The 17476-nt window shown below is 42.9% G+C and overlaps 1 protein-coding gene across 1 annotated transcript in view; it reads left to right on the forward strand.

The window, feature by feature from the left end:
- Window positions 1-17476, forward strand: part of TAF5 (TATA-box binding protein associated factor 5) — a 43553-nt gene that overhangs the window by 17063 nt on the left and 9014 nt on the right. The window contains exons 5-9 of the mRNA XM_029610293.1: window positions 10830-10965; window positions 11158-11278; window positions 12468-12597; window positions 13385-13549; window positions 17054-17231. Of these exons, the coding sequence (XP_029466153.1) occupies window positions 10830-10965; window positions 11158-11278; window positions 12468-12597; window positions 13385-13549; window positions 17054-17231 (730 nt within the window). The remainder of the gene's footprint in view (window positions 1-10829; window positions 10966-11157; window positions 11279-12467; window positions 12598-13384; window positions 13550-17053; window positions 17232-17476) is intronic.

Below are 17476 nucleotides of genomic sequence, written 5' to 3' on the forward strand. Positions count from 1 at the left end.
TGAAAAGGACCGGTCCCAACACCGATCCCTGCGGTACACCGCTTAAAACCGCTCTCTCTTCAGAGAAAGTTCCATTTACCATCACACATTGTCTTCTGTCCGTCAACCAGTTTGCAATCCAGGCCACCACCTCTGCACTCACTCCTAAGCTTCTCATTTTATTCACCAGTCTCCTGTGCGGGACAGTGTCAAAAGCTTTGCTGAAATCCAAGTAGATGACATCGAGTGCTCTTCCTCGATGTCATCTACCTGTTCTATCACATCCCTACTCACCTCTTTCTCTTCTAAGCTGAAGAGTCCTAACCTATGTAGCTTCTCATTATAGGGGAACCATTCCATCCCCTTTATCATTTTTTGTTGCCCTCCTCTGCACCCTTTCTAGTTCCACTATATCTTTTTTGAGATAGGATGACCAGAACTGCACACAGTACTCAAGGAGTGGTTGAACTATGTATCGACACACTGGCGTCACTCTTTTGCCATAGCTTCAGGGTCAAAATGGTTAGAGACACTGACTGCAGAATTCAGCATTTGCTATGGCAGAAGAGGGAAGCCACCAGCAGAGTTTACTGGAGCTTTGTGCTGAATAAGTAAATCCCCTGATCCAGATCCTTTCATGAAACATGGACCCGTGTCAGGGAGTATTTTTGAGATGAGTTGTTGTGACTATTAATGGAAGAGATTGCTGGAAGTGCACTATTTTTACTGCATAACTTAAAAAATAAAAAATCTGATCAAGTGATGACCATGTGATTATCTAAAAGGCAGTTTGAAGGCTGGTCCAGCCAGGAGTGCCTAGTATGATGGTCTTTTTAGAAATTGTATCACAAAGTAGAAAAATGGGGGATCATTATTTTGGTCTGGGTTAGCTTACTGTGCTCCATAAAGTGATGTGATTTCATTAGACCATCCATTTTTAATCTATATCTACACCTCCTGCAAACTTTTAAACTTTCCAACCACTCCTTTTAGTGTTTTTTTTCCTAATTTCCTTATTCTTTCATAGTCTCCATATTTAAAGTTATATGCTAGCCACACTATTCTTCGGGGTCTGCTTGCTGAGAGGCCTGCCTGCTACGTTCCTCTTACCTGTTTCCGGATTTGGCGCTGCTGGTGACGTCTGAGAAGGAGGAGCCGGTAGACAATAAAACTCTGTCTACTCCGGCGCGACGGTTAAGCCGCGCGCGGTCAAGGGGCGCGCTCGGCTTTGTCCGGCTTCGTCCGGATTGGGCCGGCATTGGGCGAAAAAGTTTCTTCGAAGAAAGAGTGGCCTTAGAAAACGGCGACAAGATAACTAAAGAAAACGTTCTTCTTGGGTTAAAGTTGAAAGCATTCATTTGTTATATTGCTTTTTAGAGGTGTAAAAGGCTTGATAGTGTTATCTGGCGTAGAGTGCCATGCCCCACTCGAAAAGAAAGGCTAAAATTAGAGAACTGTCTGCAACTTCTACGCCAGTTAAATCATATCAAGCAACTATTCCTGATTGCTTTCAAACTCCTTCATTAAGAACACCGGTTGGGGCCGATAGCGGCATGACTCAGGAGCAGGAGTCTGCCACTCTGGCCAGTGAACTATCTCTTACCCCCGGTGCCCCGGAGAAACCGGCTCCTCCCATTATGGAATCTGAGAATGCCAAAATGACATCAGGAGGCCCACTCGATCTCTCTAGAGATGTTGGAAATCCAACAAAAATCTCAATGGACATTGAAGATCATAAGTCCTGGGAGATTGGAGAAGGCTCGGACATTGTGGGAGGCAATGGAACTCCTCAAAAGCCAGGAGAGGGTGATTCGAGAAACATGGGACAAGATATATTAGAGATAATTCCCAAAAAATTAACTTTGGAGGAATTGGGATTGATGATTATGAAAATGCAGAAATCAATTAATAAGTTAACTTTAAATGTGCAAGAAGTATTAAATAAAAATGCATCTGTGCAAGGGAAGATAGAGATATTGGAGAAGAATGTTAACACTGCTGATGAAAAAATTGGGGGAATACAGAAAATACAGGTTAATGTAATAAAATCTATACAAGAACATGAGGGGAGAATAGAAATGATAGAGAATATGAGTAGAAAACTGAATTTAAGAATATTAAACTTTCCACAAGTTCATCTGGTCACTCCAGGGGATTTGTTTAATAGTTATCTAAAGAACATCTTAAAATATTCAGAAAATTCCCTGCCTAAACTATCTAAGGCCTATTATCTACAACAGGCTAAAGAGGATAAAAATGTAAAGGCTATAGAAAGCTTTAACCTGACTGATTTTCTAGAGAAATCTTATGAATCTAAAATTGAAAGTAGATCTACTCTATTAGTACAATTTATGTCCCAAGCAGAGAGAGATGAAGTGTTGAAACTCCATTTTAGACAACAAAAATTAGATTTCTATGGAGCACCAGTGAGAATACTCCCAGATGTTACGCGAATAACACAACTTAGGCGAAAAAACTTTATTGCACTTCGTAAAGAAGTATTAGATAGAGGGGCTCAATTCTCTTTACGCTATCCCTGCAAGTGCTTTATAAAATACCAACAAAATTCATATATCTTTAATGTTCCAGAGCAATTACGAGCATTTCTCGACACACACCCCGAAGGGCTGAAATAAAGGGATTACAAGAAAAAATGAATGAAGGAGTACTAGGAAGAATATTAGTTAATATGCTTTGTTCCTTATGTATGCTCCATAGTGTTTACTAACTGTCAATGTTTTCTAAAAATTTTCTTTCATTATCCTTTATTAATGATATGATGCTGGGATACAAATAGTATTAAGATTTGAATTTTTTGATTGTTGTACTTCCTTGGCATCAATTGTATTTTGTAATAATTATAAGAAATGCAATAAATAAAAAATTAAAAAAAAAAAGTTATATGCTATTGCGGAGACAGTGGGAGATCTAGCCATTACCATCTGAGACCGGACTAAGTTTCCCCTTGAAGGGTACGGGTGATTTTACAGCTGCACCCGGTGAGAACGCTGAACATCACGTTCCTGACGTCAGAGGGAGGGGCCGGCAGGAGCATAAGACCGTTGCGTCACCAAGCCGCGCGCGCCCAAGGGAGGCGCGCGGCATTGCCTGATTGTCTGGGATTCTGGTAAAATTTCAATTTAATATCTTTTATTACCCCTTGTTTAAGTTCTTCACCCGCTGTCCCCAGCAGGGTTTTTGGAATACAAATTAACATTGTGAGAGTCAGTATTCAGGAACGGGACTTAATTTTCTTATCTCCTCTATTACAATGCCTCATAAACGAAAAGCTAAAGTGTGGGTGTTCCCTGCTGAGCCCACTCAAGCTATTCAACAACGACTTCTAATTCCTGAATTTGCTGTTCCTATAGTACAGGGTGTGGGAAGCCCCAAAGGTGGAGCAGTGGGAGGAACACTTCCATCGCCGGGGGAAGTATCACTTAGCCCCCCTGAGCCTCGTCAGTTGTTAATTGCTTCCTCCCCCAAACTCTCTCCAGTTGCTAGAGGGAACGGTGCAACCAACACCGTAATACTCCAGCAAGCCAGGAACTGTTTAGAGGATCGAGAGAAAACCAAGACCTCAACTTCTGTTGAGGAATTTAATAACCTTAATTCTCCCCATTTCCTTCTACTCCCCCTTGGGGTAGAGACCAGAGACCTTATTTAATAACCCCAAGGGGGAGTAGAAGGAAATGGGGAGAATTTAAGGTTATTAAATTCTGAAGAGCGCAAACAAATACTGGAGGTAATGAAGGTAAACTTGGCAAGGATTGAAGAAATTACAACAACAACAAATGTGACATTAGAATCCATATGGGATCTAATGAAGAAACTTGTCAGTAGCATCCAGGATCAGTCCTTAATATTGCAAAATGTTTCTCAAAAATTAGATTTCGTTACTCACGATCATCAAAGTATTTTGACGGAGCAATGCACACAGATTCTTGTTCTGGAAGAAGTTAAGGCTATTAAAGATATAACTGCTATAATGTCCCAAGAGAAAGGAAAATTAGTTCTTACCTGATAATTTTCGTTCCTGTAGTACCAAGGATCAGTCCAGACGCCCACCCTGGTTCTGTTGAGACTTCGGGGTCACTCCTGCTACAGGAACTCGCAGTTCCAGGCACCTCTTCCCTCCGGAAGGTCCAAGCCCTTTTGGAACCTTCAGACTAAGAGAGGAACAGGCCCGGGGCAGGCTCCAGCTGTGCTCCCCATGAGAATAGGCCGACCCATCCACAGGAAGAGGAAATAGGGGGTCGACTTTCCCTCTTTTACCAACGATGGGTCGAGATCACGTCAGACAATTGGTACTAACCATCATTCGAGAAGGTTACTCTCTGGAGTTCCGCAGCATCCCTTGGGGCAGATTTATATAACCCTGTCACACCCACACCAAGAGACTTGCAGTGGAAGCCTCTCTGACAAGACTACTCAGTGAAGGCAATAACTCCGGTTCCTACGCCACAACAAAATATGGGGCGTTATTCCATCTATTTTATCGTCCCCAAGAAAGAAGGATCATTCCGACCCATCTTGGATCTCAAGAACTTCAACTGTCATCTACGGATACTACACTTTTGCATGGAGATTCTCCACTCTGTAATAATGGCAATACAACCAGGAGAGTTTCTAACCTCCCTGGCCCTCTCCGAAGCTTATCTTCACTTTCCAGTCCATCCAGATCACCAGCGTTTTCTACATTTTGCGGTACTGTGACACCATTACCAGTTCCGAGCACTTCCCTTCAGACTAGCTACCGCCCCCAGAACATTCCCCAAAATTATGGTGGTCGTGGTGGCAACACTGAGGAAGAAAGTGATTTTGGTATACCCTTACCTGGATGACTGGCTGATCAGGGTGAAGTCTTCGGAAGAAAGCAGACAGGTGACCAGCAGAGTCGAGAACCTACTGCAGGAACTTGGTTGGGTCGTGAACACGGCCAAAAGCAGTCTACAGCCCTCTCAGTCTATAAGAGTACTGGGGGCCTGTTTTGACACCAAACAGAACAAGCTCTTCCTCCCTCCCCCAAGGAAGAGGAAGCTGATGGAACAATTACGGCGATTGATGATCAGTACATGTCCCAAGGTATGGAACTATCTTCAAGTCCTCGGGCTCATGGCATCAACCCTGGAGGTCGTTCCATGGTCAAGGGCTCACATACTACCTCTCCAGTGCTCCTTACTATCACACTGGAACCCACTGTCCCAGGATTACTCAATCTGCCTCCAACTACCAGCAGAGGTACATTCTCAGCTTCAGTGGTAGCTACAGGAAGACCATCTGAGCAGGAGAGTAAGCCTATCCCCATTGAACTGGATCGTGCTCACCACAGACGCGAACCTACGAGGGTGGGGAGCTCACTGTCCGGAACTGATGGCCTAGGGACAATGGAACAAGGAAGAGGCGGGATGGAACATAAACCGCCTGAAAGCTCGAGCAGTCAGACTGGCGTGCCTGCGATTCAGCCACAGGCTCCGAGGACAAGCAATCCTAGTAATGTCTGACAACGCTACAACGGTTGCCTACATCAGCCAGCAGGTATCTCTGGAAATAGACCCTCTCATGGCATGGGCGGAGAATAATCTACAAGGAATCTCGGCCTCCCACATTGCAGGGAAAGACAACGTCTCAGCGGACTTCCTCAGCAGAGAAAGCCTGGACCCGGGAGAATGGGCGCTGTCGAACACAGCATTCCAACTGATAGTAATTCACTGGGGTCTTTCAGCCATGGACCTTCTGGCCACCTCTCTCAGTGCCCGAGTACCCAGATTCTTCAGCCAGAGACGAGAGCCACACTCCCAAGGGATCAACGCCCTCGTCCAGACATGGCCAGAGGAGGACTTACTGTACGCCTCCTCCCCTCCCCCCCCGTGGCCACTGCTGGGCAAGATCATCCGCAAGATAGAACACCACAGGGGACTTGTTCTTCTAGTGGCCCCGGATTGGCCAAGATGTCCATGGTATGCAGACATGCAAAGGCTCCTTGCAGGGAACCTTCTGTGCCTACCTCCACACAGGGACCTTCTCCAGCAGGGCCCGATTCTTCACGAAGATCCGTTTCGATTCTCTCTTACGGTCTGGCCCTTGAGAGGACTCACCTAAAATATCACGGGTACTTGAAGGCTGTGATTGACACCATGCTCCGCAGTTCTCAACATCTGACATACATACGGATCTGGAGAATATTCGAAGCTTGGCGTGAGGTCCGCGGTGGTTCCCTGCGGACGGCCAAGATTCCCATGATTCTGGAATTTCTACAGGACGGTATGAAGAAAGGTTTATCTCTCAATTCCCTCAAGGTTCAAGCAGCAGCCCTTTCCTGCTTCAGAGCCGAAGTGAGCGGAATCCGTCTATCAGCGTATACGGACTTGGCCCATTTCCTAAAAGCAGTGAAGCAACTTCGACCACCTTTAAAGTGGCTGGAGCCCCTATGGAATCTCAATTTGGTATAAGACTTTCTAGCGGGAACTTCCTTCAAACCAATCGCAGTCTGTCACTACACCACTTAACACTGAAGACGGTATTCCTGGTGGCGATATGTTCTGCCCGTCACATCTCTGAGCTGCAGGCACTATCCTGTCGGGAACAGGATAGAGACCACTCGGAGACCACTTTCTACCAAAAGTGGTCTCCGAGTTTCATTTGAACCAAGCTATCTCCCTACCATCTCCGGAGGAACATAAGGACTCTGAAGACTACCGCCTTCTTTGCCATCTAAATGTCGGCAGACTCCTAATGTGATACCTGGAACAATAGCAACAGGTGCGCAAAATGGATCGCCTGTTTGTACTCCACAGGAGGAAGAATCAAGGCAAAGCTGCTTCACGAGCGACCATAGCTCGCTGGATTAAGGAAGTAATCAAGGCAGCCTACATAGAGTCCGGAAAGCCCTTACCCCTACAGGTTAAGGCTCATTCTACTAGGGCCCATGCAGTATCCTGGGCAGAAGCCAAACTGCTGTCACCCGCTGAGATCTGTCGAGCGGCGACGTGGTCCTCCCTACACACCACCTCCAGATTCTACCGCCTGGATGTCCAGGCTAGAGAAGATGCAGCCTTCGCAAGGGCAGTATTAACTGGACCACGGGCAGCCTCCCACCCTGTCTGGGAGTAGCTTTTGTACATCCATCTGGTCCTGAGTCCATCTAGCTACACGCTAGGAAATGGAGAAATTACTTATCTGATAATTTTATTTTCCTTAGTGTAGACAGATGGACTCAGCATCCCGCCCACTGCTGCCCACAGAAAAAGGAAGACCTTGGAAAGAGAACCTCGAGATTGAACAGTTACGGTAAGCCATAGTTAAACTAATAGTCAAAAATTCACAGATAAACTCAATTGATCCATCTAATCTAAGATCCATCTCTATTTTACCAGTTGTCAGAACACATTGAGACCCATAACATCCTTCACCCCTCACAATTCGGTTTCCATAGATTTTATAATACAGAAACACTCCTCACATCTCTAATGGACACAACACTTAGAGGAAGAGACAACGGACAAAAATATTTACTAGTATTAATTGATATATCGGTTGCATTTGATACAGTAAATCTCAATACATTACTGACTAGGTTAAGAGAAATAGGATTAACAGATCTCACCCTGCAATGGTTTAACTCATACCTGTCAAATAGATCATTTAAAGTTAAAATCAACAACAGAGTCATAAGAACATAAGAAAATACCATACTGGGTCAGACCAAGGGTCCATCAAGCCCAGCATCCTGTTTCCAACAGTGGCCAATCCAGGCCATAAGAACCTGGTAAGTACCCAAAAACTAATTCTATTCCATATTACCATTGCTAATGGCAGTGGCTATTCTCTAAGTGAACTTAATAGCAGGTAATGGACTTCTCCTCCAAGAACTTATCCAACTTATCTGAACAACTAACAGTAAGATATGGTGCTCCTCAAGGCTCATCTCTATCCTTACTCTTTTTAATATTTATATGTTGCAATTATGCAAGATTTTATCAGGATTGGGACTTACCCATTTTATATACATAGATGATGTACAAATTTTAATTCCGATTACCAAGACGCTTAAAGCAACATTAGAATTATGGGAAATTTATCTATCCGCAATAAGGCAAGTTTTAACACAGATGAGTCTCTTAACCCCAAAAAAACAGAATTTTTATTAATTTGTGACAAATTGACCAAAACGATTGAAGGAGGAGTACTAAATACTAGGGATGTGAATCGTTTTTTGACGATTTAAAATATCGTCCGATATATTTTAAATCATTAAAAATCGTTAGAGCCACGATACAATAACAATTCCCCCGATTTATCGTCAAAAAATCGTAAATCGGGGGAAGGGGGAGGGCGGGAAAACAGGCACACTAAAACACCCTAAAACCCACCCCGACCCTTTCAAATAAATCCCCCACCCTCCCGAACCCCCCCAAAATGCCTTAAATTACCTGGGGGTCCAGCGGGGGTCCGGAATGACCTCCTGCAATCGAATCGTGTTGTCTTCAGCCGGCGTCATTTTGCGCCGCCATTTTGCAAAATGGCGCCGGCCATAGACCAACGGAAAATGGCGCCGGCCATAGACCAACGGAAAAACGATCGCGGCAGGAGATCGCTCCCGGACCCCCAGGGACTTTTGGCCAGCTTGGGGAGGCCTCCTGACCCCCACAAGACTTGCCAAAAGTCCAGCGGGGGTCCGGAACGACCTCCTGCAGTCGAATCGTGTTGGTCTATGGCCGGCGCCATTTTGCAAAATGGCGCCGGCTGAAGACAACACGATTCGATTGCAGGAGGTCGTTCCGGACCCCTGCTGGACCCCCAGGTAATTTAAGGCATTTTGGGGGGGTTCGGGAGGGTGGGGGATTTATTTGAAAGGGTCGGGGTGGGTTTTAGAGTGTTTTAGTGTGCCGGTTCACGATTTTAACGATTTTCACGATAATTTAAACCGCCAAACGGCGACAATACGATTCCCTCCCCCTCCCAGCCGAAATCGATCGTTAAGACGATAGATGACACGATTCACATCTCTACTAAATACTACAAAAAGATCCAGTGTCTTTTGAAATTAAAGATCTTGGAGTCAGATTGGACAGTGAATTAAGCCTAGAACCTTGGATAAATATTATTAAAGATGGCTACTTTAAACTAAATGTTTTAAAAAGATTAAAGCCTCTTTTATATAAGCAAGATTTTAGGACAGTTTTGCAAGCCCTCATTTTCTCAAAGTTGGACTAGTGTAACATTCTACTATTGGGATTACCTGCTTCCACAATAAGACCACTTCAACTCCTTCCGAATACAGAAGCCAGGATCCTAACCAACACCAAGAGAATAGAGCATATTACATCGATACTTAAAGAACTTCATTGGCTACCCATTAATCACCGCATACAATAATAAAGCATTATCCACGATTCACAAAGCACTCTATAATAACAAAATGGAATGGCTCACCGCATCTATACATTTCCACGTTCCACAAAGAACCACCAGATCTGCCAACAATGGCTTCTTACCGGTAGCCATCACCCAAATTGGCACAGTTAAATTCAGTGCGTGAGCGAGCACTTTCCATTGCTGGCCCACTGTTGTGGAACTCCCACAAGAGCTACGACTTGAGCCAAACATGGAAACATTTAAAAAAGCCATTAAAACTTGGCTTTTTTGACAGGCCTTCCCTTAAGAATAGCTTGATATTGAGCTCTCAGTACTTCTGTCTTACAAAGTTTCTTTTAGCCTTTAAGATTATAGAAATGTGATTTGTTTTTTTACCATATTTTATTTTTTCTAACGAATGTTGTGTTTTTTTCTTTTATCGCTGTTTTATTTGCTCTTATTGTATTTATAATTGAATATATTATTCTTTTTTAATTGGATGTTTTAAATGCCTATAATGGGGCATTACTATTTAATTGTACACTGATGTGATACTTAATTTTGAACATCTGTATAAAAAAACCAATAAATAAAGCTGTGGCCTACCACTAGTTTAGGACACCCGCAGTTAGTCTGGAGTCGGCGTTAACTTGGTTGAGTGCACTGGCGGTCTCAAGTTTTTTAAATCAGTTGAATCAGTTTATTCAAGTTTGATCAGTTTTAATCAAGTTGTTATGCAAGATATATATCCACAATGGCTTTTCGAGGAGGATGCTGGGGTCGCTGCAGGGGTGTGTCTGGGGTGGTGTCAGCTTTGAAATCTGACTCTGTCTCCCATCTGCTGGCAGAGGAGCATGTGGCCCACTGATCCTGAGTCCATCTGTCTATACTAGGGAAAATGAAATTATCAGGTAAGTAATTTCTCCATTATGTCTCTGATGTAAAACCTCACTTTTATCCGCAAATTTGTCTGGTAATATAAATGTCCAAGATCCATTAGATTTAACAGGATTTTTGGAGCATTCAGACTCATTCATTCAAAATACGGCTACTCTACTGGTAGTCTTTGTTCGTGAGACTGACATACAATTAACTTTACGTTTTGGTTTTGTTCCCCGTATTAGAGAGTCTCCCTTTTTAGAGCAAAAGATCTATTTCTGGATGCTGTTAAGATAACCCAAGTATGAAGAAAATAGTTTCTACTTGTAAGGTGTTAATTAAAAATGTCTGCTTGCTTGATTGTGGTGTTAATTCAAAATCTATGTTCACAAAGTACCTGATTTAAACCCGGGCATCCAGCCATGTTTAGGCAGTGTGTGGCCATTTTTCAGTTCAGGCAGGTTTGAGGCACCCAGTTGAATTGCTGTTTTGGGATTGTAGCTGCCCGGAGAAGCCAGACGTTCGATAGAGACAAACGTTGACATTTTCATTGGGGGCACAAGTTCCTCTGTCTAGAAAGGTTTCCTGAGGTCTCCTCTTTTTTTCTTTTGTAGAATACCTCTGCCTGAGCTGAAAGACTCTGACAAGCTAGACAAAATAATGAACATGAAAGAATCCACAAAGCGAGTACGCCTAGGCCCAGACTGCCTGCCTTCCATCTGTTTCTACACATTCCTTAATGCTTACCAGGTGAGTCCCATGTATGCCGCTGCAGGGCTCCGGAATTCCCATGATGCTTTAGTGCGAATTGTATTTACATCCTCATGGGAAGCGTTTCGCGCCAGAACCATACTAAAGATGTCTGTGTTATACAGTAGCTTCCTGGGCTTGTGAATATTGCTTGATATTGTCTTAATTCTGCAAGTTTGTTTCTGGCTGCAGGGCCTGACTGCAGTGGACATGACAGATGATTCCAGCCTGTTGGCAGGGGGCTTTGCTGACTCTACTGTTCGAGTGTGGACTGTGACGCCCAAGAAGCTGCGCAGTGTGAAAGTAGCTTCAGGTAAAGGAGAGAAAATCTGACATATTTGGCTCTACTATTAGAATGAAAACTAGTAATGGTGTTGTGCATGAGAGATACATAGTTATTTACGTGCTGTGTTACCTGGATGGTAATCTTGAGAGGTGGGAAGGCTTTGATTTCAGTTTTTTCAGAAAAGCTATTGCTGGAAATTCTTGCATTTCCTCTGTGGAAAACCAGATACTTCTGATTTTGCTTGATTGGACAATTATAATTTTTAGTTCTTAATCCCTGCATATATTATAGGACGTGATAAACCAGGCTGCATAGTGACGCATATTAATGTTAAATTTTACTTGCATAGTTTTAATTAGAAACGCACTAAAAATAACAGATGTGTTTTGTCTGATCACTCATGTTTTCTTAAAATGCTCCACATCTTAGAAATTCTGCCAGGGGTATGTAATCCTTAGTGAATTATATTTTAGCTTTCCATCCATCCTCATGCAATATCATATGATGTGACCTTTGAAAAAGGATCTCTATTGTTATATCAACCCGATGGTACTCCATGATTGGGAACGGATCTGTCCCAGGACACAGATTTTCATTATTGGCTTGGACTCCTACTTACTGAGGCACCACCAGAACTGTGCACCGAGCTCATAATTCCTGTTAGTCTGTGTCCATTTCAATCTTTGCCTCTGGTTCCAAATTTTTTTATTTTATTTTATTTTCACGCTGCAGTCTTTTATCCCACTTCTTTGGGAATTCAGCTCAGTCAGAACCAGGCCTGGGAACTGATGCCATTGGCCTTCAATCACAGCTGCCAGCGATTTTTCTCCTGCTTTTATATCTACTCCCAATGTTAACCCAGTCATTGGAGCAACAGCCCCTCAGGTGGGAGCTGTGTACCGGGGCTTCTTCCAGAACCCTGCAATCATGGGACTCAGATCCAGCCACTAAGTGTTGCCATTGCGTGATGGCCATGACAAATCCTCTCCCTTACCCACCTCAGGGAATGGAACGCACAAGCCGGGACTCTAATATAGGTTCCTGTGCATGGCAATGCACAGCATTGCCGGTGAGCCCCAGGTCACCTTTTAAATGTTATTGGGAAGCTACTGTTTTTTTTTAAAGCTTGCTTTGGCACAGTGATCCTTTGCTGGTGATAATGATTTTGCACCTGCATGGATGAGCTGTAAATGTGAACCTTGATGGGATTTTACAGATCTCAGTCTCATAGACAAAGAATCAGATGATGTTTTAGAGAGGATCATGGACGAGAAGACAGCAAGCGAGTCGAAGATTCTGTATGGTCACAGTGGCCCTGTCTATGGAATCAGCTTCAGTCCTGATAGGTAAAATACAAACAGTACATTAAAAAAAAACTTTCAATAAAGTTTGCTTTTTGAGAAAGTAAGACAAGATTTGTCTAAAGCTTTAATACAGATGTGCAAGGGCTAAGGAGAAAATGCTGTCATTATTCACAGTAATTGTAATAGATTTTTTTTTTTTTAATAGAACTGTTACTGTTTATGTTCCCTTGCTTAAAGCACAGCTTTATTTCTGTGGGTTAAAATTGTTTCCCTTCAGCTCTCTTGCACTGGAGCAGTTTGATCAAGCTGGCTCCACTCAGCCTTTGGTAACTTTTTCAGATTTTTTTTTTAACTTGAGCTATTTTAACTCTAACACAGGACTGTTTCTGAATAGCTATTCCCCTGACAATATTTTATTTGTAGAAAAAGAGGCTTGCAAATAATAATTGTTCTTTCAGCAATGAATCTGGTTCTCTTTCCATCCAAGTTTCTTCTGGCCAGGACTGGAGCCGAGCGAGGGCTAGGTATCGAAGAGCAGATTGTTTTTAATATTTCCCCTTAAGTAATAAGGAGGGAACCCCAGGAGTCAGAAAAAAGACACGTATTCAGTCAGCAAACTGAAACAAGATGTTACTGCCCCTTTTTCAAATATTTTTTTCTTCATAGAGGAATTAATATAACTCTTTACATGAAGAGGCTCTGGTTACATTCAAACACTATTACCTGGTCCCTGTATAAAAATGTGTATAATCCATTTACTTGTTATAACAGAAAGAGAGAGCTGCATAAACAAAAATTTCTTTTTTTTCCCCCCTTTTGTGATTGATAGAAACTACTTGTTGTCCAGTTCAGAAGATGGTACCATTAGATTGTGGAGCCTGCAGACCTTTACTTGTCTAGTGGGTTATAAAGGACACAATTATCCTGTGTGGGACACACAGTTCTCTCCCTACGGCTACTATTTTATATCAGGAGGCCACGACAGAGTTGCTCGGTAAGAAGCAGAGTGAGTGTATGGCTGTAACAGACCGTGCCTAGTAAATACAGGCCCAGGCATGCATTGTTGAGTCAAGAGTAACCCATTAGGAAGAGTGATAAGTTTTCTTCATTTTCTAAGGTGCTGAAGATTTTATTCTACAAAGTGGGCTATAGCGTAAGGTGCCCTATCCCATAAACTCAGAATTTTAATGCAGGCCCGAATTTATGAACGGTTATCACCAGCTGCAGCCAGGGCTGTTCTGTGACCATCCATGATGTCTTGCAGATTAGCTAGTAAAAAAAACTAGTTGGTGTTGGGGCTTTTTCGTTCATGTTCAGTTGACTCATGTTAGGTATAACTTTCATAATAAAGCATGTAGGATTGTCAAAATACTTCAAGTCCACAAGTCTCAAAAAAGATATAATTGCGATGGAGAAGGTACAGAGAAGGGCTACCAAAATGATAAGGGGAATGGAACAACTCCCCTATGAGGAAAGACTAAAGAGGTTAGGACTTTTCAGCTTGGAGAAGAGACGACTGAGGGGGGATATGATAGAGGTGTTTAAAATCATGAGAGGTCTAGAACGGGTAGATGTGAATCGGTTATTTACTCTTTCGGATAGTAGAAAGACTAGGGAGCACTCCATGAAGTTAGCATGGGGCACATTTAAAACTAATCGGAGAAAGTTATTTTTTACTCAACGCACAATTAAACTCTGGAATTTGTTGCCAGAGAATGTGGTTCGTGCAGTTAGTATAGCTGTGTTTAAAAAAGGATTGGATAAGTTCTTGGAGGAGAAGTCCATTACCTGCTATTAAGTTCACTTAGAGAATAGCCACTGCCATTAGCATTGGTTACATGGAATAGACTTAGTTTTTGGGTACTTGCCAGGTTCTTATGGCCTGGATTGGCCACTGTTGGAAACAGGATGCTGGGCTTGATGGACCCTTGGTCTGACCCAGTATGGCATGTTCTTATGTTCTTACTATCTTTGTCTTTAGAAAGTTTAGAAATTATGAAAGCAGTTTGAGCAGTGCAAATTATAATCCGTTTGACAAGATCCCCCCCGACATGGAACAGTGTTTCGAGTGCGTCGGGAGGGACTTTGAACTAAATATATAGAAAGATGAAGCATCAAAGAGAAAACCTACGCAGTATATAAATATGTAGCACTCACTCTGAGAAGACCAGTTTCACACTAAGCTTGAATGGCACATCAAAGCGGATTATTCGCAAATACTGGTCCAATTTAACCCCTCACTCAGTCTTTAATAAACATTGTTGCTTTGCTTTCTGCCGTAGTAAGCTGCGTGACCTCTTGGCTTCTGCATTTTGCCCCACCCGGCTTCCCCCACCTCTATAAACGGGCCAGAGTCCATGTGGGCATTGTAAATCCTACAACCACCCTCTAACACTACTGACATTTACTAATCCTGCCCCGGGCACCTCTTTGTTCATCTTCTATACTGCTCCAGACAGGGAGTAGTTTATGCTATTCTTTGCTCTTGTCCCCTAGTCTATACAGGCAAAACATCTCATCCCCTACGTGCCCATATCTATGAATATTGTTCTTGTATTTGTCTTTCCTGTGAAAATGCTCCTCAAACACAACATGGGCTTGCTAAACAACATTCTCTTTCTGAACTCTGTTTCTGCATACTTGAAGTATGCTTCCTTACCTCCTGTGGTGGGAATTTTTCTCGCACCTTGACACACCATGAACAGAGGTGGATCCACACGCTTAACACTGTGATCCCTTATGGTCTCAATATCAATAGTGAATGGTCCATTTTCATACTACTGTTTTACCTTTTTGCTGACACTATCATTTCTTTCCACATGTTTTTTACCATATGTTACACTCACACACAATAGTGGTGGATCCACTCTCTCAACACTGATTCCCAGAGTTTCTCTTTTCACATTTAATGGTCAGTTTTCTTTTCTTTTTCCATACGATCTTTGCACTATATTCTTTTGCTGATACTATATAATTTTTCCAGCAGTCTGTTTCTATATAATTATTTTTCTGTTCCCTCTTTAAATGTATTTAGCTGTCACACTTACCCCTTTGTTTATAGCTTTGCTTTGAGTATTTTGTGTTAGTTACAGTTGTTCTTTACAATTTGGCATGCTTTTTACGCTATTTAAACTTCAGCCTGGAAGTTCCACTTTGATGTGCCTTTCAAGTCTAGTGTGAAACTGGTCTTCTCCGGGTGAGTGCTACATGTTTATATAGAAACATAGAAATGACGGCAGAAGAAGACCAAATGGCCCATCCAGTCTGCCCAGCAAGCTTCACACACTTTTTTCTCTCATACTTATCTGTTTCTCTTAGCTCTTGGTTCTATTTCCCTTCCACCCCCACCATTAATGTAGAAAGCAGTGATGGAGCTGCATCCAAGTGAATATCTAGCTGATAAGTTAGGGGTAGTAGGGGTAGTAACCGCCGCAATAAGCAAGCTACACCCATGCTTATTTGTTTTACTCAGACTATGTTATACAGCCCTTATTGGTTGTTTTTCTTCTCCCCTGCCGTTGAAGCAGGGAGCTGTGCTGGATATGCATCGAAAGTGAAGTATCAGGCACATTTGGTTTGGGGTAGTAACCGCCGTAACAAGCCAGCTACTCCCCGCTTTGTGAGTGTGAACCCTTTTTTCTTCTCCCCTGCCGTTGAAGCAGAGAGCTCTGCTGTATTTGCATAGAAATTGAAGTAACAGGCTTATTTGGTTTGGGGTAGTAACCGCCGTAACAAGCCAGCTACTCCCCCTTTGTGAGTGCAGATCCTTTATTCCACATTTCCTCTTGCTGTTGAAGCTAGAATGATGTTGGAGTCACAGTAAGCATGTGTACGTTTATTGAATAAGGGTATTGTCTCCAGGCAGTAGCCATCATTCTGGCGAGTCACCCACTCTTCATTGGCGGCCTCTTGACATTCTGGCGAGTCACCCACTCTTCATTGGCGGCCTCTTGACTTTATGGATCCACAGTGTTTATCCCACACCCCTTTGAAGTCCTTCACAGTTCTGGTCTTCACCACATCCTCCGGAAGGGCATTCCAGGCATCCACCACCCTCTCCGTGAAGAAATACTTCCTAACATTGGTTCTGAATCTTTCTCCCTGGAGCTTCAAATCGTGACCCCTGGTTCTGCTGATTTTTTTCCTATGGAAAAGGTTTTGTCTTTGCCTTGTTGTCCACGTAACACTTATTCAATTTTTTTATATATTTAGTTCAAGATCCCTCCCAATGCAGTCACTTGAAACATGGTTCTGTATTGTGATATGGATTATAATTTGCACTGCTCAAACTGCTTTCATGATTATTAAACCTTGTAAAGACTTACAAAAATATATCTTTGAGGACTTGAACTATTTTGACAATCCTCTGCTTTAGTTTGGACTTCCCACCTTGGCGTGGTCTCTCACCACTTTGGTTTGGTTTCTGTACGCTATTTAGATATAACTTTCATTACATCAGTTGGTATGTGAGTCTTGTTTTTTTTTTTTATTATCCAAGTTTATGGGCTACAGATCATTACCAGCCTTTGCGGATTTTTGCTGGCCATCTTGCTGATGTTACATGTACGCGGTTCCACCCCAATTCCAACTATATTGCCACAGGCTCAGCAGACAGGACTGTCCGACTTTGGGATGTGCTGAATGGCAACTGTGTTAGGATCTTCACTGGACATAAGGTAAAAAAAAAATGGCTGTTAGAACTACAAGCTAAAAGTAACCTCACTGGTGTAGATCATCCAGTTCAGCTGTAGCTCAGAACAGTAATGTTTTCTTTGTGACATGATGGGCTGTGGCCAGGAGATGTGTATTTGAGTTCCCTATCCAGGGGGGATACAAGCACATTTGGTAAGTGGTAATCTTGGTCCCAAAAGCATTCTAGGGGAGGAGAGTGATGAATGCTGCTGTTATGGTACAGGAGAGG

The sequence above is a fragment of the Rhinatrema bivittatum genome, chromosome 7 (genome assembly GCF_901001135.1).
Source record: "Rhinatrema bivittatum chromosome 7, aRhiBiv1.1, whole genome shotgun sequence".
NCBI classification, from domain to species: domain Eukaryota; kingdom Metazoa; phylum Chordata; class Amphibia; order Gymnophiona; family Rhinatrematidae; genus Rhinatrema; species Rhinatrema bivittatum.